Source organism: Chaetodon auriga, chromosome 8, assembly GCF_051107435.1.
Source record: "Chaetodon auriga isolate fChaAug3 chromosome 8, fChaAug3.hap1, whole genome shotgun sequence".
NCBI lineage: Eukaryota > Metazoa > Chordata > Actinopteri > Chaetodontiformes > Chaetodontidae > Chaetodon > Chaetodon auriga.
Window position 1 is genome coordinate 24,346,555 of NC_135081.1, and position 22,619 is coordinate 24,369,173.

The window sequence follows — 22,619 nt, forward strand, 5'->3', positions numbered from 1 at the left end:
AAACTATTCTTTAAAACATAAAAATAAAACGAATGTAAAATAAATTGTGCTCATGTTCTCATATTTGTTGCCACTTAAATTTTCAAATTAAAATTTCTTTATTTCTCTCTTTCTCTCAGCTGTGTCTTGATAATGAATTACTCGTGCATTAGAATTTTAAGCGTCCTCGTTTTAAATTAGGATTCTTTTTAAATTAATTGATTCCTCTCGCTTTCGAGTCACCGTTGTTAAACAATTAATTTCGCCATCTTTTGGTGACTTCGGCTCTGGACTCTTTCAGCTCGGTTAAAAGATCACTTTCCTCTGTCTCTGATTCATCCATCACTCCACAAGGACACGAGTCAACATCTTAACATGATGTGATCAATCACTATTGATCCATCAAATCGTTTGACCAGCTCGGCTTGTTTCCGTGCTGCCAGCTCTTCTTGGGGGCTGTTTTCCAGAACACTTCTGTGTCCTTTTCTTTGGGTTCAAGTCCGCTTTCGTTTTCTGTTATGTTTTACCTCTCCACCTCGGTGGTTTGACCCAGTTTGGCTGCTTCCTCCTCTGCAGCATGGGAGGAAAACACTCCCCCCTCCACGCTTCATCTGGATTTCCATTACAATCATTGTTCTAGCGAGTTGACATCAAGCAGCCGATTCACTGATAGCAAAGAATCTCATCGCAAGACACAGAATAAGATCTGGAGAACAATGGTGCAACTGTTTTGCAAAAAATATTTGCTGGATTTATGATATTTAAAAAATGTCTGTATGTTTCAAACAGGCACTGCAGGCTCCACCAGGTTTTTCTTCTTCCTGTTGTCACCCTACCTTGAGTGCATGCGCTGCCAGCATTCATTTGAAGGAGCTAAATTCAATTCTGCCCATTTTAGGCTCATAATTTTAGAGAGATACAGAGAAACAGAGTAAAAGCAGGTGTTTCACAATTGGACATATTGGTGCTACAAATGATTTTAATTGAGAATTCTTGAAGTCACTTCTCTCACTGAGTGTCATGGAGTTTTGGATGGAAATATTATAAGAATGAGCTTTTTTTTTCGTCAAAAGTGATTGGTCACCTCCCACATGAGGGCCCTTCCATCACACTATCTATCCTTGGGGACTATAAATGTGAATCACGTGGATATGGCCGAGTGTGTGTGTGTGTGTGTGTGTGTGTGTGTGTGTGTGTGTGTGTGTGTGTGTGTGTGTGTGTGTGTGTGTGTGTGAGGGGGGTGCTGGATGAGAAATGGTCATTTATATTGACCAGCGGAGCTGACCACTTCAGGAGAAAGGCGACAAACGCGCCTCAGAGACGCAAAGACCGCGGCAGCAGTGGACGCTGGGAGCAAACTGGCCCTCAAACATGGCAGAAGGTATGCTGGGAGCTTTTGTGGACTTATCTCTGGGAGTGGTTGAAGTGGTTTCTGAAGGGGATGGGTGTCGTTGCATTGTTTTTGAAATGTTTTTAGCAGAGGGGGGGGGGTTTCAGAAAAAAAAATCTACCCTGTGACCCCCACCCCCTCACCCATCATTGTTTAGGGGGAATAGGTTGCCAGCCCCCTTTTGTTTACCTCCCTCTCCCGCTTTCCCTCTCGCTGCGCAGTTTCTGCGTTTCACTGCATTTTGCATGAAAGTGGCAATCTGCGAGGATTACCCATCTTGAGGGGCTGGAAAAAGGGATACTGTAGCTTGGGTGCTAATTTGGACTCAAGGCAGAACTGAAGACATGGGCTCCGTTTCTAACCAGGAATTCCAAGGTTGAGTAACGAAATAAGGCGCACTTAGCTTTTTTCCTCCTTTATAAAATGAGTTAATTAAGTCGTCTTCTGCTGGACTGCCACTGGAGCTGCAGAAGAACATTTTAAGGCATTGTTCACACACGTGATGTGCAGTCCGTGCGTCCATCAATGCATTAATCGCTCTTTAGAAATTCTGACATCACGTAACCTCCGAGATCACTTGTTTTGCACAAACTCGTGGCACTTACTAAGAAGGTGTTCGGCAGCTTTCACGAAATGATCTGAGATTTTATGCGAAACTCAGCAGAAACGCAGCCTCGTCCTGTTACCGGTGTGTTGCTTTCATTGATCCATGTGATGATGCAGTAACGCGAGAGGAAGTAGAAGAAAAGTTTTCAAAGCCTTTTGAAGTTTTTGCATGCATCTAAAGCATCCTCGGCTCTGCATCAGTGCATTTAGAGTTAAAGTCCTTTTTGGTGATCACATGCTCTTTTCGTTGCAGGAGTGTGTAAGACCGAGGAGGACGAGGGACCGAGCGCCGAGGAGGATTCACCGTCTTTCCACGGGGTCGGGATGTGTAAATGGTTCAACGTCCGCATGGGTTTCGGGTTCCTGTCCATGACCAACCGAGAGGGAGTGCCACTGGACGAACCGGTCGATGTGTTCGTCCATCAGGTAGGATTCCTCTCTGCTTACTGTCTACCTAACACCCAGCGCCGATGTTTCCTCTTAACGCGAACAACTTGCGCATCTCAACTTTCAGTAAGTCCTGAAAATGCGCCTTTTCCCCCTCAATCAAATGAAATGTCTTTACCCACAGCAGGAGTGAGATCATCCCACCTGTTTCCAATACGTTTATTTAATTTAATTTAGTTTTTTTTCCCCCCCAGCCTAGTCAGTGTCTTCGAAACTAGGCAGCAATGACTCATCAGGCTTTGGGAAAACGAAGACTAAACTAAGTGCGTTAAAAAGAACAAAAGCGAGACTCCAGTCTCAGGCGATCTCATGTGAAAGTTAAAGTAATACATGGTTGTTTTAACTGCTTTAGATGGGTGTTTTGTTTGCGGTGAGGTGGGTGTTTATCCCTCAGGGGAACACGTGTTGCAGCCCGAGGAGAGCTGCGGGCCTCCCTCGTGGTTCTTAGAGACGCACCGGAGAAATAAAAGAAAAAACCTCAACAGGTTGACATCAGTGGTGAATATAGATCATAGTGAGTTCTGTGTGAGAGCTGCATGGAAAACTTGTCTTTAAAGGAGGAGGAAATGTGTAATTGATCATCTTCTGAAGCTGTTTGAACAGTCGATTTTTTTGTTTTTAATTGGAATATGATGAGTGGGTGGCACATTTTGGCATTTATTGTTGCGTTTGTTGACAAAAGTTTATATTTTTTGTAATTATTAAAACAGTTTGGGGTCTCATGTTGACCACAATGAACTGGCAAACCATCTCAACCAGGATTATTGATCACTTTTTGAGTTTTAAAGTATGCTTTTTCCTGGACACATATATATGTGAGATTGCTTGTGTATTTTTTCGGGGAACAGTGAAAATTGTCCTACTTGTTGCTTAACTGCAACTGTGTCCCTCTGATCTCTTAGTTCTTCTCACCACACGCCTCTTTCATTCTTCTCTTGGGGTTTTATTGTTTCTTTCTCAGTCTGAAGAGATAAAAGAGAACTTCTCAGTTCACCCAGGTTTAACCAAAACCTTCATTCACCTTTTCATACAGAGGTGGGGGTGCATATCTCCTCCTACCTCTCGTGTGTGAGTGCCCCCATTGCTGTCTGATAAGATAAAGGCTTAGCATGTGAATGAGAGGAGTCCCCACTAGCTGCTCATTCACCTCAAGGTTCCTGTCATAAAGTGATTAAAGGCTCTTTGCTCAACCCCCGCTCTGTGTGTGCGTGTGTGTGTGTGGCACTGTTATGCTAGCTTTAGAGAGGGAAGAAGCTCTCGGGGTTTATATTAGGTACATGTCCTTGTTGACACACCACCACAGTCCAAGACCCCATGCAATTTCATTTTCAGTGATTTCACTTGGTTTTGCGATCAGCGCGCATCATATAAAGTCAGTGTATCATCCACACTTTAGTCTTATAAATGATCTGAAGCATGCATGTTCCACACCTGATTGGGGCTCCTCGCTTTCCTTTTTTTTTTCAGTTGCTGCTTTCTGCTTATGATGATGCATATAGAGAGATTCAATTGTTCTGTGCAGCCGTTGCAACTGAAATATTGTTTGACTATGCACAGGAAGTTGGTAACTTGATTAATCATATTGCAAACCAAAACTTCAACTGTTCAGCCAGGAGCAGAAACTTACAGGTTCTCTGGTAGTCAGAGAATTAAAGGAAAATGCAGAAGAATGTGTGGTTTTATTGATGTCAACTGACTTTATATGCAGCTTAAAAAAATCCAACTTAGTGTCCAAAATCATGTCTTTGTGTCATGAAAATATGAAAAATGTTACTCCTGATGCTTTAAAGGCAGCGCAAACTGAGATAAGAGTTATAAAGCTTGCAGCTTACACAATAACCGCATACTGTACTCTCATTTTATCCACAAGAAATGCAGAACCAATGACTTTCTTCTTTCCTCTCAGTCACTAGAAAAGGTAGACACACGCGTGTCAATGATGGATGTATAGGGGTTATGGCAATGTAAAAGGCCTCAGCCCCAAAATTAGTGACTGCATGTCAAGGAAAATTAACTCCCGGGGTCCTCTGGCCTTTGTGCAGGTGGACAATAGAGCCATGCATCCGAATGAAGCACCCCTCGGCCGTGACCGAGCCCCTCTTTGTCTCAGCAGCAGTCCTGCTTTTGTCCCTTGCTGCTCTGATGTCTTTCTCTGCCTCACTTGGCTTCCAGACGCATTCTGGACAGTTTACAGTAGACCAGCCTAATAAGACCTCAACATCATGTTAAAGTTAAAGGCCAAACCCTTATCTGCACCTGCGTGTGTGCGTATATGTATATATAACCTGATGTAGGGCATGTGGCTGCTGAGGGTCTGTTATGGGGGTGGGGAAGGTCACACATGGGAGAGGAAGTGGGTTAACGGTCACCAGGGCAGAGAGGCCTGATGGGATTGGGGCTCTGCGGACGTCCATGTTGCCACTCAAATGTCAGCGCTCACCAATCATATGTCCTCGCTGCTCAGGAGTTTGTAGCAGATGCTCAACTGTGGGTGAGCGTGGCAGGATTAGAGAAGATGGTGCTTTTGTTTGCTTTTGGTTTGTTTCATTGCAGAAGGCGTCACTAGTGTGCAGCTCACTAGAACTACTAACTGTTTTTGCAATAATTCCAGCATCAATTTGGTGGAGTGAAATAGTCTTTACTGGCTATTTAATCTGAAGCTGTGTTTTGGAGATTTGCTACCTGTATCTTTAAAATGATAAATTGTCTTTAAGGATTGTCCTGTTGGATTTGGTTTAAAGCGGACCCTAGACTTTGCTTTGAGAAGCTCAGTTTGACTCCTGGTGGTTTTGGCAAAGGTAGAGTGCAGACTGTTGTTCGTAATTAGCAGATGGATGTGACTTTATACTCCGAAATGAAAGAAAGAAAAGGGGATTAATGTCTATCAAAACAAACCTGCTACATCATGGATCTTTCTTCCTGTGTCAACAGTCTTCTATAGTTGTGACAAGTTAATCTCACACTCCCAGCAAGGGAATTTTAGAGAGGGGTTTCCCATGTTGTGTTAGCCAGTCTCTGGGTTTTATCCTCAAAACCGCACCACACCATCCTTTCCTTCATCTCTCCTTTCTCTGAAATCGGAAATGTTTCTGGCAAGACGCTGATCGGGAAGAGCCTCCTCGCAGTTCACTCGCGGTGAACATAGTTTCAGTGAATATGTAGCTAACCAGGAGGCTGAGTTATTGTTTGCTCTCAGCTTATTCGAACCTCCAGCCCCATTGTTGATTAATTAAGCTACACGCCTCTCCACTGTTCCTCAAACATGCTCCTACATGAAATCATCGAGTTTCTTTTACAAAAAGCAGATGCCACATATTTAAACACCGATATCAATCATTTGTGCTTTCTCTTGACTTTAATCTTCCACGTCTCTCTGCCAAACAACTATCCAAGGAATGTCACCCTGACCCCCAACCTCCCAGAGAAGCCACGCTGCCTTCTCACCCCACCCCCAACCATAGCACTAACCCCTGCATCCTGCAGTTTAGGGTTAGTGGTGGTGGTCAGTGTGTGGAGCTTTGTGATGTGGGTGGGAAGAGGGATGGGGTGGGGGCAGCAGTGTGGAATGCTGTTCCTCCAGAGGGGGGGATGGGTTGAAGGTTATCCTCATCAGATTTACCACTCAAACACAAGCAAAAAGACAAAGCAGCCTCAAGGCGTCTTTACCTGTAATGCAGGGCAGCATGTAGAGTCGGAGCAGCCAGCTTTGTGTTGCTTGTTTATTTATCAGGTGAGACATAATGATCGCCTTAAAATACCTGGTACCTGATAAGTGCTCTCTGCCTCTGATGGTATCACACAGGGAAGAATGGTTGGGGGTTGTTCTCAAGGGTCAAAGTATCCTGAGGTTCAGTATGGAGATGATGTCACTGGTTTTGTAATATGGCACGTTTAAGAAGTCTAATTATCACTTATATATATGTGATCTGCTACATGTCTGCGATGGGGAAAAGATTCATTCATCCCTTTGTGGTTTGACTCTTCCTGCTGTACCTATTAAGTCTTAAGTCAATATAAAACTGGAGTTCCCCAAACACCAAACAATAATTTTGACGTCGAATCCTCTTCCTATGTCGCCTTTCAGAGCAAGTTGCACATGGAAGGCTTCCGCAGCCTGAAGGAAGGCGAGATGGTCGAGTTTACCTTCAAGAAGTCTTCAAAGGGCTTGGAGTCGCAGCGAGTTACCGGTCCGGGTGGCAGCCACTGTGTGGGAAGTGAACGGAGACCCAAAGGCAAGAAGGTCCAGAAGCGCCGTTCGAAAGGAGATAGGTAAGCAGGGGCGGACTAGGAGGAACAGGAAAGACGTGAATGATTTATTAGTGTCAAGTAAACTGAAATTTTTCATTTCATGAGTGTGATGGCACACATCCTGTCTCTGCTGCACTGGATGCAATCCTCATCAATATCAGAAGGCGAGGACCCCACAAAAAACACCCTTTTAAACTTTAGCTCTAAAGGATTATTTGTATAAGAGGAAACTGTAGCAAGTGTTCCGTCACTGTCCCGTGAGAACCCCGCATCTCCAAACCTTCATAAATCAATGAAAACAGGTGTCAGCTTTGTGATGGTGCATTTTCTAAATATAGCCTCAGAAGTGTGAGAATTCTCCATAACTGTAAAGATTAAAATTTTCAGTTTTTCAAAAAAAAAATTGGGAGATGCATCGTTTTCATTGGACAGCGATGGATTATGTACTTCAACAAAGAGACCTCGAGAAGCTTTATTTCTCTACACTCCACAAACATGGTTGTCATTGTTGTGTCCAGTTCGGATCAGAGGTACAATGGTGTTTTAGTTTCTCCCCATTTCCCTTCCTCTTCCTCGACCCCAACCCCCACCTCCAGCCCTAGCAGGGGTCACACCAGCAGGCTTGACGTGTGACCTGGATCAATAACTGTTTAAATCTGCTGGACCCTGGTGAATTCACACCCACTGATTCTCTCTTCCTAACCCTCCACTACCAATGTGATACGTAACTCCAAAACCAAAAACTAAAAATAACACTTTTAACCACATAAACATTAATATAGATGATGTTGGTTCTCTGCTTATAGAGAATGATGCATTTTACTTAAGACTGTTAGAAATGTTGCCAACTATGTGATAGATAGAAAAAGCCATAGGCATGCCATTCCTCATTACTGTAAAAGCAATTATAGTTTCGTTTGATCTGAACCTGCACACAACCCTTCAAAAATAAGAGCTTTTTTCATGATTCACCAAAAAAAAAAAAAAAATGGTAATGCTCAATCTCCAAATGCATCTTTTTATTGAGGAAACATTTCTTCCAGAGACAAGGGTTTCATGCAAAGGCAACAATGTCCCTCCAAAGAAGCGAAAGCAGAGGGGGCCCTTGATTTTTTTTTTTTTGGGGTGGGGGGGGGGGGTGTAATTCTTTGAATAGCAGTATAGCACGGGGTTAGAGGTGTATCAACTTCACCCTCCTGTCAGTTGTGATTAGAGCCAGAGAGTAGTCAGTGTGAGAACAGAGATCATTACCGCCTCAAAGAGTCCTGGGAGGCCCGCTCTGGTTCAATAACTCCGCCTAGGCCACACTGATCCATTGATAACATATCGTTCCCCTTGAGCGTATTTCATTATGCAACACTGGACGGTGTTTTATTGGTTCACGTATGATTGATTGATTGATCATACCTAGAACCAATACTCAGGTATCATTAGGACAGAAGTTTCATTCCAGTTCTCAGTTCTGGGTTTTGCCACGAAAGTGAGTCAGCAGCAGTTTTCTGTACATTTTATAGACCCATCTTTGTGAGTGTGTGTGTGTGTGAGTGTGTATAGATAGATAGATCTGCTGTGTGTGTGTGTGTGTGTGTGTGTGTGTGTGTGTGTGTGTGTGTCTAGTAAACATACATACATATGACCGAGGGTGGGGAAAAAGCTCCTGTCCATTTAATTGATAACAGATGTAAGAGCCCGGGCAAGGGGGTGAAAGGTCACTGTTGTCATGGCAACAGTGTATGAGTAAATGCAAGAAGGCTGGGGGCAGGGATGAGCTTGGTGGGGGTTAGAGGACTGGGGAGGAGGGCAGGGTTCAGAGGTCATTACTGCAGCTTTTTTAGACAAAGGGTCCACTTCCCCTTCCCTCCACTTGCTTCCTGATGGACGCTGATGTAGGGAGCTTCGGTGACGGCGTAGACCTTGACACCACCCCAACGGCCACTGCCACAAAGCCACACTGACCCCTCGGCGGCCGCCCCGTTCAAACCTCATCTGCTGCTACAATGGTGGCAGGGGGTCCGCAGTGGCACAGGCCGACCGCCCCACGCCCACCACCCATCTGTCTTCCGCCCCAGCACGCGTGGCCATTCTATAGCTGATGTTCAAACAGAGGTGGTTGATGGCACCCCTGATGGCTCCTGCTGACCCCTCATGGTGTTCATTTCTAAAGTTCAATGCTGATGAAAGGAATGTTTTACGTTGATGCAACAGAGTGCAGCGGGAAGTTTTTGGCAGTGACAAATAGGACAAGCTGTTCACGATACCTAATGATAACATGAGGCGTGGTAATCGTACCCGGTCCACGGAAAAATAGGAGCCCTGCCACTTCATTCTTACATTTCTATAAACCTTCCAGAAACTCCAGCTTCCCCAAAGGTTGCTAAAAAGATGATTTCTTACTAGCATGCCATGTTTTGAGATGTTGCTGTTCCAAAGAGCAACATGGTGTGACCTGGAATGCCCTTGCAACCTTTCTTCAAGTCAATCCAGATGAAATGTTGCCACCTAGTGTCAAACAGGTGCAACTTAAAGCTACACTCCACACAAAAACGTGCTTTTGGTCATTGTCACTTCATTTGGATGTTTTATCTCCACTGAGCAGAGTTTCACATTCAAAGGTTGTTGTGAAATCACACATTTTACATTCAGCAGTTAAAGTGTTGAATTTTTCAGTGAGGCAGAAGAGGAAGCAGTGCCTTTTAAGATTTTATTTAGTCATTAAATCTAACTTTTTTTTATGGGAGTAAAAAAGATTAGATGCATTGTTTTTTTATGTTTAACTTTTCTGAAGAGGATTTTGTAAAGTAGTTATAATCAACACTTTTATATGAAAAATGGGTTACATGGCTTCTTGTATGTAAGGCATCACAGAGAAATCTGCAGCTCCCCTCACTAAGGAGTGTGTTAGCATCCTACAGCTCATTATTTTGGTTTTCTGGCCATGGTGATGATTTTTGGAGGCAACAGCAGATGTCTTCAACATTCCAAAAACTGACTTTATGCTAAGTTTTCTCTCTGGAGTAAGCGTAGCAGAGCTAAAAGAAGAGTAAATATTAGATTTACATTTGCTATGTGTCTAGAAACATGACACCACATGGGTAGTGTTGCTCTGCAGGATGTGCACAAAAGCAACTGTTTGCTAGCAAGTGGCCGATATCAATCAATCATCTCTGCTGCCCACAAGTGGCCAAGAAATGTATAATAACCACTACAGCTTTAAGCACACATTACATCTGACCAAATGCGCTCTGCTCTCATAGGTGCTACAACTGTGGCGGCCTGGACCACCACGCCAAAGAGTGCAAGCTGCCCCCCCAGCCCAAGAAGTGCCATTTCTGCCAGAGCATCGACCACATGGTTGCCAACTGCCCAATCAAAGCACAACAGTCCTCACCGGGTTCTCAGGGAAAACCGTCCCCCTCGAAAGGAGACGAGGAGGAGCACAGCCACTCAACACCGCCTCCCGAGACTTCTGATTAAGCGAGAAATTGGGCAACAGTGATGCCGGGGCAGCACAGAGGCCAATCAAACTGCTTTGATGGAGAGATGGGACACACGAACCCCTTCCACCTGTTGAAGCTGCTTTTGGAACTACCTCAGGTTAAAAAAAAGCTTATGAAGAATGTTGCTGATTTTTTTTTTTTTTTTTTTTGTTTCATTTGGTGTAACACTCAGGAATACTGCTGTATTATTGCACTCAGGACGCTTTCTAAATGTTTGAATCACTGCTGTTCTTCAAGGGGTTTGAGATTGTAGTGAGCATTGCCATATAACGGATTATCTCGATGAGTCCTTTAGAATCTGTGTTTTCTTTTGTGATACTGTGCCTCTCCTGTGGGCATTATACCTCTACTGTTTTTGTGTATTACTCTGTGTATTTAGTATAGAGCTACACTTTGGCTGCCTTACCATTTAGTCTCCTTCCTGACTGTTACACCTCACTATCCGACAAAGCAGAGACATGACAGTTAGTAACTCTGTAATGAATGTTAGTTTGCGTATGGCATGGGGAACGGGAGGGTTTGTGAAAACACATGGGACGGGTTTTAGGGTATAGCTATAGGCAATGTATTGGCATCTGCCAATATTGCAGTTGACCATCCAGTAATCCTGGGGCCAGATGAATGTCAGACCAGAAGTGGTTTCCAGCTTTTGGTCAGTTATTTTTTGTCATTATTTCCATCCAGTGTTCTGCTGGCAGTCTACCTCATTGGTGCATGTTTGGTCTGCTACCAAAACCGTCACTATACCCGCTGATGGTTAACCAAATATCCTCAGAATATGGCTATGGAGATTGTGATTTGAACCGGGATGAAATCAAATCCTTTTTGCACTACATTATTTACACAGCATTGCCATTGAACTTGGGTGTGGTCAGAGGTTCATATCTCTTGAACCTCACACCCAACATCACAGCTGGATGTGGTCAGGTGTGGTCTGTTGTACTTGGGTGTGTGATGTAGCTCCATCACAGCTCCTGCCACTATTTAGCATGGAAAACTAATTATTAGTCTGGGTGTGGTAGTAGTCTCAACCAGAGAGGGCAGCAAAACACTGCTTTTCAACCTTTAACCAGTCTGACAGCTAGAAGCATGATGTTGGTCAACTTTCCATCTACGGTATATTCTCATTGTATCGGCTGCTGTGTGAAATACTGCTGCTTTCTAATTACCTCAACTTGATAGAATTCCAACCAATGTGATACTAAACCCGATACATCTTTACTTCTAATAAGATACTTGACCTGGACTGAGTTACTAAGGGGTCCAGCTAGCTCTCCTCTTGATACTTGAATAAAATGAGGCAGAATCAGCCGTGATGTTACCAGTGGGAAGGCTGGTGTTTTTGTTTATATCCAGTGTGATCCATTTATAGGTAGTTATTTAAGACATTACCTCCCTATGACCCTTAGTAGGGTAATAATTCAGGAACACCAAGCCTGCACGGAGGAGCATGTAGAACTAGCTAGCTAATCAGCATTTTACTCCCATTTTACAGGAGAAGCTGACGAGACTTTTACACCCAATTAATATATATGTAAAATTATTCTAAAGCCTTTTTGAAGAAATCATTCTACTTATTTATTTTCATCCAAGAGTGCTGCCGTTTCCTCCCTCTGCTCTTGTTGAAGTCTCTCAGCAATGAATGGTAGACATCAAAAAACTTGCAAATGTCATTCAGAGCTCCATGACATGAGAATATATTTGGGTAACACATTTTTAACATCAAGGTACTTGTATTACTTTGTACATAAGATCCTGATAAATCATTGTCATTGTCCTTAACAATAATTCAATGCAGTATGAATGCAGTTTGACAGTACTATATTGCAACACAAGAGTAATAGTATACAGTACATACTGTACAGGTACATAGTATTATGAGGACTGACGTAAACTGTGAGTTTGTTTTATTTTCTTTGCCTTGTATGATTTTCTTTTGTTGTTTTTTTTTTTACTCTTAACAATGGGCCTTTCTGAAGAAAGGCTCATTGTTATTGCTATCTATCTATGCCAAAACCAATGCAATGTTACTCTGCACTAATCATGTGTAAGATGCATTAAGTAGTTTTTTTTTAATTCAGTTTAATCTCTTTTGAATATATGTTCCATACTCTGTATTATATTTTTTTAGATTTTCATATACCACACACAGCCGGTTGCTGGTTGGAAAAGGAAATACCTCCACTCTTAGGCTCATCTCAGGAATTGCCGATCTGAAAACTCAGGGAATACTTCAGATTGATTGGAAGGAGTCAAGGAGTGTTTATTCAAGACAAAGCAAGGGCTGAATGCTCATCCGCATGATGGGAAGCACAGGACAAAGAAGCCAAAGAAAAATGGGTTTGGGAATGTCTTGGTGCGACAGTTTCTTTTATAATAGGAAGATTGCGGCCATAAAGGAATGGCACATTAGATGATGTGAAACAGTTAAGATTGAGATTCACAAGCTTTTTGACTCTTTGTTTGCTTTCCATGCACCCAGTGTGATGATGATCTTTCTATTTTCTCCTCTTTGACATAGCTTGCCATGATATGATGTGAAGAAAATGTTCCACTATTATTGTATTTTTTCCTCTATAATCGTTGTAGATGGGGATGTAGTAGAATATTATTAAAGGGATTGGGGCTAGTAGTATATAATTCGGGGTTGTCTCATCTCAACACATGGCCGATACTTGGTGTTTCAGACTATCAGTGCTTATGACAAAAAGAATGTGTCATTGATGACTTAATACTCCAACATTGTTTCACACTCTGCCATTAGGGGGTGTTTCTATAGTTTAAAGGCTGCAGAAGCAAACACTGTTTTGACACTTCCACTCAGGATATGAAAAGATTGTTAAAATGCTCTGATTAGATAGAAATGGTTTACTTTTCTGTGTATTTTTATGTTGAATTTACCACTTGATGATTGCAGTGCCACTGTATCCTTGGACTTGAAGGTTTTACTTTCTCTCCATTTAAAAGGGATTCAAACGGATGACTTTTGTTGTCAGTCTCTGTGAATATCTTTCTTTAAAATCCCTGAAACCACTGATTTAACTCATCTGCAAACTCTTGATTGAGCCGCTGTTTAGACGAAGGTTTAATAACAGTTAAAAAGTGTTGTATTGTTTGCAATATTCTGCTGTACATCATGACGTTTTCAAAGTATCATTTGGAAACTAAAGTCCATCACTGATAGCGACAAACCTGTTCAACCCCTCAGTGGTGTGTTTTTGTGAATGATTGTCGGGCGTTAGATGGCTTAGATATACCTTGAAAATCCAAAGACCTGTAAAACTGCTCAGGGTAACATTTGAAGCACATCAAAGCTGTCTGTATCACAGTTTGCTTTATGTGGTACATCCTGTTTGTGACCATCAGCCATTTGATTAGCGATGTGGTATCTTAGCAGATAAATGGCTCGAGCTACTTCCAAAAAATGTGCATTTATTACTGATGAATGTATCAATGTTGACTGCCATGCAACTACAACTATCTTGATCTTTCTATCTTGACTTGATGGCTAGTTTGTCAATGTTGAGCAGCATGTAGGCTTTTCAAAGTATTACTGTGATTATGTTTCTATATGTAAAGATCTGCTCCATTTCCTAGTAAATATGTCAATAATCATGTGTCTTTTTCTTTTTCTTACAACAGATCGTTAACAACTCTTGTGAGGACTAAAAAATCTGGCATTCAAAATCCTTCTCATGTAAATGAGAAGTAGTATCAGAAGTAAAAGTATTCATGCAGAATTTTAATCCTTACAAAGGAAGAAGACAAAGGAAGGCAGCCACATGGATTTTTGTAATACTTGACAACCCACATGTTTTCCCTTTTAATTTCTGATTATCTATAATATATGTAAGCCATTCTCTCCAACACAAACCATTTCTAAAGTAGGCCTTACTAGAGAATGGCGACCAATATCTTATGTAGTGGAGAGAAATTCACTCTACATCAAGTCATAGTTTAAATGATCCTACCTTTAGGGTTAGGGTTTTAAATTGAAATATGAATCTTAATGACTTGAGGTAAGTACTTCTAACTTTCAAATAACTGTGTGGTGTAATAAAAAGCAATATTGTAGTGCTGGAACTTAAAAGGATTTATTGGTTAGTCAATCAACAAGAAACACAATTGGCAACAGTTTGGATAGGTTTAAAGATTGATCATAAAAGGACTTTATTGACCACAAAATAAGATTAGACTTTATTGATCCCACACCAGGGATATTAAGTCATTACAGCCAGGAAGTATTACAAAGAACAAAAACAGTGACAGGATCATGAAAAGTGTACAGAGGTGTACTAAGTGTAAAATGCCAGATTGTAAAATGTGAGCATCTATTGTTTCAACACATTTAAATAGAAACTGAATTGAATTTGATATCATTATCCTTATGAAACAAGACATATGAAGATGTAATAGTGATTCTGAGAACTTTTTATGTGCCTTTTCTATTTTTAGATACTTTCGAAGCACACACACACACACACACACACACACACACACACACACACACACACACACAAAAAAAACAAAAACAAAAAACAAAAAAAACAGATAATGACATTTTGGTCAATTCCAGTATCATAGTACTGACCTCCTGAAATGTAGTGAAGTGGAAGTACATGTGTGGACATACATGAGTAGAGGCACCACAAAGTTGGACCATCATGGACCATCGTGGACATACACAGGCTGTAAATGAGAAACAACAAAAAAGCTCTCTCTCACAGTGTTGCACGACATGAAGTGAAATATCGACCAAACAACAGTTCCGCTTTCACGTGCCTGGTGACTTTGTCGCACGGTATAGTGGTTCTAGTTCTACTAGCGGCGAGTTACTGTGCTTGTCCACCAGGGGCGCTGTTCTCCATTTATATTTTCAATGACACAACCTCATGAGTAAAATCCAATATGGCTGCACAGTAGCAGGGATGCTCTCAAAACCCAGCCTTCAAATGACAAATATTATTGAGTAGGGGTATCGTTTATTATATTTTGAAGTCAACTCTCGTGCCGCGATGTGGCTGCCACCTCACACAGTGTGTTTAAGAAGCCAGACAGTCTGCAGAAGGAGCTTCGTCGCTGCTCTCTTAAAGTTTACAGGGGCTAATGCTAATGTTTCTCCCTTCAGTCATTCAGCTGGACTTCGAGCACAGACGTGCAAGGCTCTGCAGTACAGAAAACACGGAGACCCTTCTCAAGTCGTTAAGTAAGAGTCTCCGTCTAAATAAACATTAAGCATATCGTTTATATGTCCCCGTACCGTCTCCCACTATCCCACAGTAAGGCTCAGGGAAGGGGCTGTACGCCGCTCTTTGACAGGCGGGGCGCTTAACCGGACGTACATCTAACGAACCAACCTCTTAGTCTTCACTCCTTAAGTCATTTCATATGTTAAATTGGAAAACCCTGTTTGAAAACCCTTCCGATAAAGCACAAATCTCACCTTTTGCCGCTCGTCCGAATAGGCTCGCTAGTGCGACTTCTTCTTCGCCTTATTATGGTGTGCCAAGCAGTGGTGAGCTCATTACTGCCCCCTGACGTCGGAGTACAAAAGTACCCGCTGGTATTTGATGGGTAGCCAATTCTCATTTATTATTCTTATTCTTATTATTTTTCGGAAATCTTTCAAATAGTAGTTGACGGTTTTACACGAAAACAAGATATCAAGGATGAAGAATAATTGATTGGTTACACACTTCCTTAAGCCTTTCTATGGAATCACCCACCAGAGGCTAATGTGTGGTTATTGTTTATGTATTTTTTTTATTGTTTATATATGCCATGGTGTATAAATGTCAGTAAAAGAGCTCCATCAAAATGTCCCACAGTCCAAGATTATCAAATTCAATAGCTTGTTTTGTCCAACCAATAATATAAAACCCAGTGGTAATCAATTTACAGTGAATGTAAAATGACAAAAGCAACATGAGCAGAATTACATTAGATTTTTTTTGGTTGCCAGGTTGGAGGATGTAGAGCTGCCCCCCATTGGTGCAAAGGATGTCCTGGTTAAATTGCTAGCAGCTCCAATCAACCCATCTGACATCAACATGATTCAAGGTACTTGGTTTGTCGTTTCCCTTCACACCAGACACCTGAGTAAGACAGCCGTAGTATTTACACAGTATTTATATTTATAAGGTTCGGAGGTTGGTTGTTTATCTGACAGTGTTTTTCAGGTACTTATGCTATCCTGCCTGACCTCCCAGCTGTTGGGGGCAACGAGGGAGTGGCACAGGTCGTAGAGGTGGGCGGTCAGGTGAAGTCCCTCAAAACAGGAGACTGGGTGATCCCAAAAGATGCTGGTCTAGGTAAATTACAGGTTGAATCACATGAATGAGTTCATACGAACAGAGTTCATGAGATCATAGGAGTTGTGTTAGATCTTAAGGATTTTGTGCCTTTGTGAGAGCAGGGACATGGAGGACGGAGGCAGTGCTTGCTGAGGATGATGTCATCTCGTTGCCAAATGACATTCCCTTGTTGTCTGCTGCCACGCTGGGGGTGAATCCCTGCACTGCCTTCAGGATGCTCTCTGACTTTGAGGATCTCAAGCCAGGTAATCATTTCTACACAAGGTCAAAATGTTGTTTTTCTTTCGGTTTACACATCCTCTTATTTCAGCTTCCAAGAAATATTGGTTACATTGTTTTCTAAGCAAACAGACTGATGAAACCATCACCCCCTGGTTATAGTAACTCTCAGTAATAATGAAACAACCAGGTTTTAGTTTTTAGTCAGTAGGAAAGAATTTAAAGCTACTTCCTTGTTCAGGTTTATGGGCTGGTACTTAAAGTGTGAACTTGCACTGGAACAAATCCTGCACCTTTAAAGCTTCATTAATCAACAAGCAAGCTGGTACACACATAATGAGAACAGCACAACCAATTAGAGTGCTGATGAAATAAAAATGTATATGGAAATTATTCCTGCCCAAGATATCTCTAAAAACATGGCATCCTGTGCAGTAGCAGCTGTGACAGTGTCCTTCAATCTGCTGTCCTTGCAGGTGATTCTGTGATCCAGAACGCAGCCAACAGTGGAGTCGGCCAGGCTGTGATACAGATTGCTGCTGCAAGGGGAATAAACACTATTAATGTTGTCAGAGACAGGTGAACTTTGTTGTTTTCGATGAACTGAAATGACTATTCTGGGTGAATACTGCAACTGACTGATTTACACTTCAGCTCTCTATTTGACTAAGTATGAATGATTTTCAGGAAGTGGCATTTTTCAGTCCTGATCAGTGACTCAGGCCATCGATCTGTTCCTGAAAGCCACCTGACAGATAGTGGGGTCTGGTCCGTGGGTAGCAGAGAGAGTGAGCGTTTTCTGTGCTAGAGTTTTGACCGTAATGAACTTCTTCATTGTGTCTTCCTTTTCAAAGGCCAGAGTTCACCCAGCTCAGTGATAGGCTGAAGGCCATCGGTGCAACTCATGTGATCAAAGAAGAGGCGCTGAGGCGGCCTGAGATTAAGGAACTGTTCAAGGTCTGTGAGTCAGACGGCTGGTAAAAAGATATTATGGTGTGGCTTTAGCTACTGGAGAAACACACAATATGATCACGTCTCACTTCTTTCTTTTAAAAAGACTTGTCCAAGGCCTAAACTGGCACTGAATGGAGTCGGAGGCAAGAGCGCAACAGAACTGCTCCGTCATCTACAGTGAGGATGCTGATCTTTGTTGGAGTGATCTAATATCTGACACTGAAGAGAAAATCTGATCAGAAAATGCTGTAATTCCCATGTCTTCCAGGGTTCGAGGATCTATGGTGACGTACGGAGGGATGGCCAAACAGCCAGTTACTGTCCCTGTGGTGAGATGAAAGCTCCTACAGACTCCCAGATTTAAGATTAAGTTTAATAGAGACACTTTTCCTCTCAGTATACTCTCTAAACTTGTTCTCCAGAGTGCTCTCATTTTCAAGGACGTGAAGGTTCGGGGATTTTGGGTCACACAGTGGAAAAAAGAGCATTCAAACGGTGAGTCAGCATTGAGTTTCATAGATCAAGATACCCAAATAAGTCTTTTAAAATGAATTTAATGAGACTTTCTCCTCAGATGGAAGAGCATTTAGAGCCATGCTGGATGAACTGTGCTGCCTCATCAAGCAGGGAAAGCTGACAGCTCCTGTCTGCACAGAGGTGGGCCTCCAAGACTACAGCAAAGCTCTGGATGCAGCCATGCAGCCTTTCACTTCAGCTAAACAGGTCCTGATTATGTGAGCACACTCAACAACGATCACGCCTGTAACCCCAGGACTGCCACGTTGTTGTTGATGTGTCAATCAAATACACTGCTTAAGCACATACTCAATAAATGTGTCTTCACGGCCGGCTCAAAGTCCACCATCTGTCATGTTGTGAGGTATTAAAAAGTCTTTATGTAGTAATATGGGATTACAGGAATCATTAGGGAACCCAGATAACGCAGCTTTATCTGATTTACCTTTACCTTTTTAGTAACAAGTTGAGTTGTTTCCAAGTTGTATGGGCATGATTAAGTGCAATCAGTGTTAATCAACAGATTTACATACTGATATTCACAGTGCATTGATTCTGTAAATCAACTTTTTTTGACATTCTTGTTTTATTAAATAGTAGAATTAGACAGGAAAGCCTGGGTCAGATAAATATTTTACAGAAGTCTGGATTTGATCCAGAGTATAACAGCTGGTTGGCATGTACTTAAACCCCCTGAACCACATGCATTGCACATAGTTTTTCTAATGACTGGAAATATAATGAAGCAGTACCAATAAACCAAAGTAAGGAGGCTGCACCAAAGATAGCTGAAGCCAAAGGTTGTTTTTTCCCTGCTGAAGTACATCTCGTGCATGACTCACTTGAATTATAGATGCCATATAATTTAAAAAGAGACTGTTAAATATTGTCATTTAAAACAGATGTTTTGCATTGCCACAACTGCTCTGCAAATATCTCCAATTTCTTTCTTTTTAAATAATAATATACTTTTAACATTATCTGTGATATAGATGATGATTAGCGGTTGGCCAGCACCAGACTTACAGCCACGGAGAGGACTGGCAGCAACCCACCATAAATGGCTGCTGTTCCTTCTTTTTCCAGACAGTGTTCATACCTGTCAAAGTCGACCTCTCTGATTGCACACACGTGATCAACACGACAGTCACTGTCACACTCTGTCAGGTCATAGCTGACAGAGTTGAACTCGTAGTACTTCTGTAGGTAGCAGTCGTCATCAGCGATGTGCGCCAGAGCCTGATGCATGGAGGCTGGGGAGGCGTCTGGTAGTCTGAAGCTTTCTGTGAGCCGGTACTCCTTCTCCCAGCGTCCACGGGCTGCATTAGCGTAAGTCAGGTTCAGGTAATAGGTCACCACATCCTGAGTGTGTTCAAACACGGTTTAGAAAACAGAAACCAGAACAGTAGAAGTGTTAAGCGCTTTTGTGGGTGTTGCACATCCTGTTAAAAAACACAAAGGACGTCTATTCCATCTTAGAAAGGCTGCTAAACATATTTGAATGTAAATTATACAGACCAATACTTACTTTGACCAGGAGGGTTTGGGTGTCATATTCAAAGACACGGATCCCAGGGTTGTTGGCTCCGTTCTCGACTCCAGGAAGCGTTGTTTTCCACGGTGTGACACCTGGGCCGAGGAACATCGTACTGATAGGAGAGCCTGTAGCAGCAAAGGGGACATCACCTCTGGGTACCACAGTATCGTGTGTAAAAGGTAATAGGTAACATCAGGACCATCAGTGTGACAGTCACTGTGCATCACTGTGAGGAGATCAGCAGTACCACAACAGTCTGATCTTACCCTCTGAGTCGTAGAACATTCGGAAGCTGTCAGTGTGATGATGGCCAAAGAACTGTCCAAGTATGACTGAGTGATGCTTCTGAATTAGGTCCAAGTACAGCTTGTTGAATTTACTTGTGAACCACGGCTTACTTCTCTTCTTCTCAAAGAAACCTGGGGGAACGTGGCCAATGATGTACACCTGGCAGAGAAACAAACGTAGAGTTAGCAAACAGTTAGTTCATCTTTTTGTAAAGTCAAATTGGCCTGGAACGGCCTGCCAGAGCTCAGATTTATGGAGGATCTGGTTGTGAGAGTTATCCTCTTTTCTATGAGGTAATTACTCAACTGAAAACCCAACTGAAAGCATTCTTCCTGTTTACCCTGGCGACCTGCCTTAAAAGAGGAATTACTGTGCACTGAATATTTTATTGCACTCAAACATGAGAGCGAATTAAAAGAAGTCAGGATAGACGAGGTACTTGCCTTCTCTTTGTTCTTGGCAGCCTCTGTAAGAACCTGGTCCGCCCAGCTCAGTTGGCCCGCTGGGTCTTCCATGTTCTCCGTCAGCTTGTTCTGGTCATAGTAGAGATTTGTGTTGAGGACCAGCATCCTGAAACCTGCTCGATTCAGCAGCTTTTCTGTGTAATATCCACCTATGTGAGGACAAATATTGGAGAGAATGCATGACACGATGGAATGTGCGTTAACATGTATAATGTGTGTTTTATTTATGAGGTGATTTATTTATTTATTATTATGAAGGAACTTATGTTAATATTAAAAGAACAAATCTCAGCGTATCACAAGAGGCTTTATTCACCTTTTTTAAATGTTTCTCGGGACCCTGGATCCAACCAGTCCCCCCACATTTCTGCTATTTGGTCATAGATGTAGTTTGGGGCTGCAGGAAGCTGGCTCTTAGGGTGATAGTCATGGTTGCCCAGGGCAGAGTACACTTTAGTGTCTAAGGAAAGAAAGATTTTGTCATTAATATGAATGTATCAGTACTACAAAAGTGTTGATATCCAATGCCCCCCCCCCCCCCCCCCTTGTAAATTATGTCACTGCACCTCACACTTACTTGGAAACACCTGTTTTATGATGTGGGTAAGGTTGCTGATAATGTGGAGCACCACTTCTTCTCCCAGCTCCTCATTGGGCACATGTGGTGTGTCATCTCTGAGAAGCAAAACAAACTGAGGATAAGTGATGATTTCTGCGGCCCCACAGTCGGAAAGTTCCCACCAAATAGAAGAGAATTATTCTGTGATTTATAACGGAGGCCCAGTCAATGGTGTTTGAGTGGGACACTGGTTCCAAGCTGTGCCACTAGTGCACGGGGTTATGAAGCATGAAGCATCTGTCTCTCTGTAGATGAATTTGGGACTCAACAAGTGATCATGAAAAGATGTCACAATCAGCCTAAAGCACATACCCTGTCCATACGATGAAGTCCGGGTCTGGTAGAATATCCTTCATGGCATACACAGAGGAGTTAATAAGGTGCCAAGGCGAGTCACAGACATAGTCTCCAAACTTCCCCGCATTGGTTGCAGGCTGATTACCGCTTGATGCGCACACAAGCTGAGGATTATCGGTCAGTTTGTATGTTGGGTCCCAGTGCTGGTCCGTGATGTGCCAGAAGTTTCCTGGATGAAAACGACGCGTAATTGCGCACATGAAGTTGTCTTTGCACTATGAAAGGAGTTCTTCAAGAAGCATTGTAAGGTTGAACATTACATTATGTTATTTTGGAAACCTACCTGACAGCGCAAGAGCCTCTTTGAAAAGCAGATAAGATAGGAGCAGCCTCACTGTGAACATGTTGAAGTCTCTGAAGAAAGCAAAGAGACAAAAGTCAAGTCCAGGTGCGAGAGGTAAGTCAATAAAAGGCAAAGCAAGATAAGATTTCATGACGCGTCTTTGACCTGAAGGTGGTCCATTTCCCTGCAAGTTCCGTCTGTTGTTCAAATGTGACATTTGAAACAAAGATTATCAGCCTTCCTTTGAAAGACTAACAGGCTGTACATAGCTTATGACGAAGTTCAAACCTTAACTTGTAAATCGAAATAGCCTAGACGCTATATTAACAGACTTTTGGCAGGAGGGCCAGAAAACGACAAGTGAAAAGTAAACCACTGGGCTTCAAGGCAAACATGTATTTGTCATGTGGAATTACTCCAAAGATTTGATTCAGAGATCGAAACAGTGTAATGGACAATATTTATTTATAGGCTACAGATTTGAGAGGCCATAAAAAGACACCAGCCTATACCAATCCGGGCACACGAGTGTCATATCCCTGCAGACGAACTATTTTTATATATGTTAAAAATAAAACCAGAAGTCCACCTTTACAGTTCTTTGGTCGGTGTTTGTTTATTTTAAATTGCAAATGTAATATGTTTTTTAACATAACAAGGCCGAACAAGCCCTGAGGCGCGTATGCTACCTTAGGGTGATGCTCGTAATTCCTGTGGCGAAGGATGTAATTCATGGACTTTTAACCGTAAAGAGTTAATTTCTTTGAAATTGTTACAGAAAGCAAATATATCTCTTTACAGTTGATTTTTGATAGTAGGATGTTAATCAAGCAGATCAACTTTTAAAACAGCCGATATAGTAGTTCGTCGCTACAAGCAATTTGTCCAACAGGACCTGAAG

The 22,619-nt window shown here is 42.3% G+C and overlaps 3 protein-coding genes across 3 annotated transcripts; 2 read left to right on the forward strand and 1 right to left on the reverse strand.

The window, feature by feature from the left end:
- The first annotated feature begins 1,713 nt into the window (after nt 1–1,713).
- lin28aa (lin-28 homolog Aa) lies at nt 1,714–10,144 on the forward strand. The gene is made up of 4 exons (XM_076736374.1): nt 1,714–1,744; nt 2,229–2,401; nt 6,507–6,691; nt 9,925–10,144. The coding sequence occupies exons 1-4, from the start codon at nt 1,714–1,716 to the stop codon at nt 10,142–10,144; spliced, it is 609 nt and encodes a 202-aa protein (XP_076592489.1).
- Nucleotides 10,145–15,051: 4,907 nt separating this feature from the next.
- On the forward strand, nt 15,052–18,513 carry mecr (mitochondrial trans-2-enoyl-CoA reductase). The gene is made up of 10 exons (XM_076736371.1): nt 15,052–15,373; nt 16,130–16,227; nt 16,347–16,478; nt 16,583–16,726; nt 17,177–17,279; nt 17,555–17,657; nt 17,758–17,831; nt 17,923–17,983; nt 18,077–18,149; nt 18,229–18,513. Exons 1-10 carry the CDS (start codon nt 15,183–15,185, stop codon nt 18,390–18,392), a joined length of 1,143 nt encoding a protein of 380 aa, XP_076592486.1. The 5' UTR covers nt 15,052–15,182; the 3' UTR covers nt 18,393–18,513.
- Nucleotides 18,514–18,759: 246 nt separating this feature from the next.
- On the reverse strand, nt 18,760–21,810 carry smpdl3b (sphingomyelin phosphodiesterase acid like 3B). Its single transcript, XM_076736370.1, has 8 exons — nt 21,719–21,810; nt 21,391–21,604; nt 21,037–21,134; nt 20,776–20,919; nt 20,439–20,608; nt 19,974–20,154; nt 19,699–19,832; nt 18,760–19,532 (listed from the first exon to the last, which is right to left on the reverse strand). The coding sequence occupies exons 1-8, from the start codon at nt 21,777–21,779 to the stop codon at nt 19,170–19,172; spliced, it is 1,365 nt and encodes a 454-aa protein (XP_076592485.1). The 5' UTR covers nt 21,780–21,810; the 3' UTR covers nt 18,760–19,169.
- Between the last annotated feature and the right edge of the window lie 809 nt (nt 21,811–22,619).

Coding starts and splice junctions, on each gene's coding strand:
- lin28aa (XM_076736374.1), top strand. CDS start 1,714: ATGGGCTCCGTTTCTAACCAGGAATTCCAAG. Junction 1,745..2,228: donor TTCTAACCAGGAATTCCAAG/GTTGAGTAACGA, acceptor TTTTCGTTGCAG/GAGTGTGTAAGACCGAGGAG. Junction 6,692..9,924: donor CGCCGTTCGAAAGGAGATAG/GTAAGCAGGGGC, acceptor CTGCTCTCATAG/GTGCTACAACTGTGGCGGCC.
- mecr (XM_076736371.1), top strand. CDS start 15,183: ATGTGGCTGCCACCTCACACAGTGTGTTTAAGAAGCCAGACAGTCTGC. Junction 16,228..16,346: donor TGACATCAACATGATTCAAG/GTACTTGGTTTG, acceptor AGTGTTTTTCAG/GTACTTATGCTATCCTGCCT. Junction 16,479..16,582: donor CCCAAAAGATGCTGGTCTAG/GTAAATTACAGG, acceptor TTGTGAGAGCAG/GGACATGGAGGACGGAGGCA.
- smpdl3b (XM_076736370.1), bottom strand. CDS start 21,779: ATGTTCACAGTGAGGCTGCTCCTATCTTATCTGCTTTTCAAAGAGGCT. Junction 21,135..21,390: donor GACTTCATCGTATGGACAGG/GTATGTGCTTTA, acceptor TTTGCTTCTCAG/AGATGACACACCACATGTGC. Junction 20,920..21,036: donor CATAAAACAGGTGTTTCCAA/GTAAGTGTGAGG, acceptor TTCTTTCCTTAG/ACACTAAAGTGTACTCTGCC.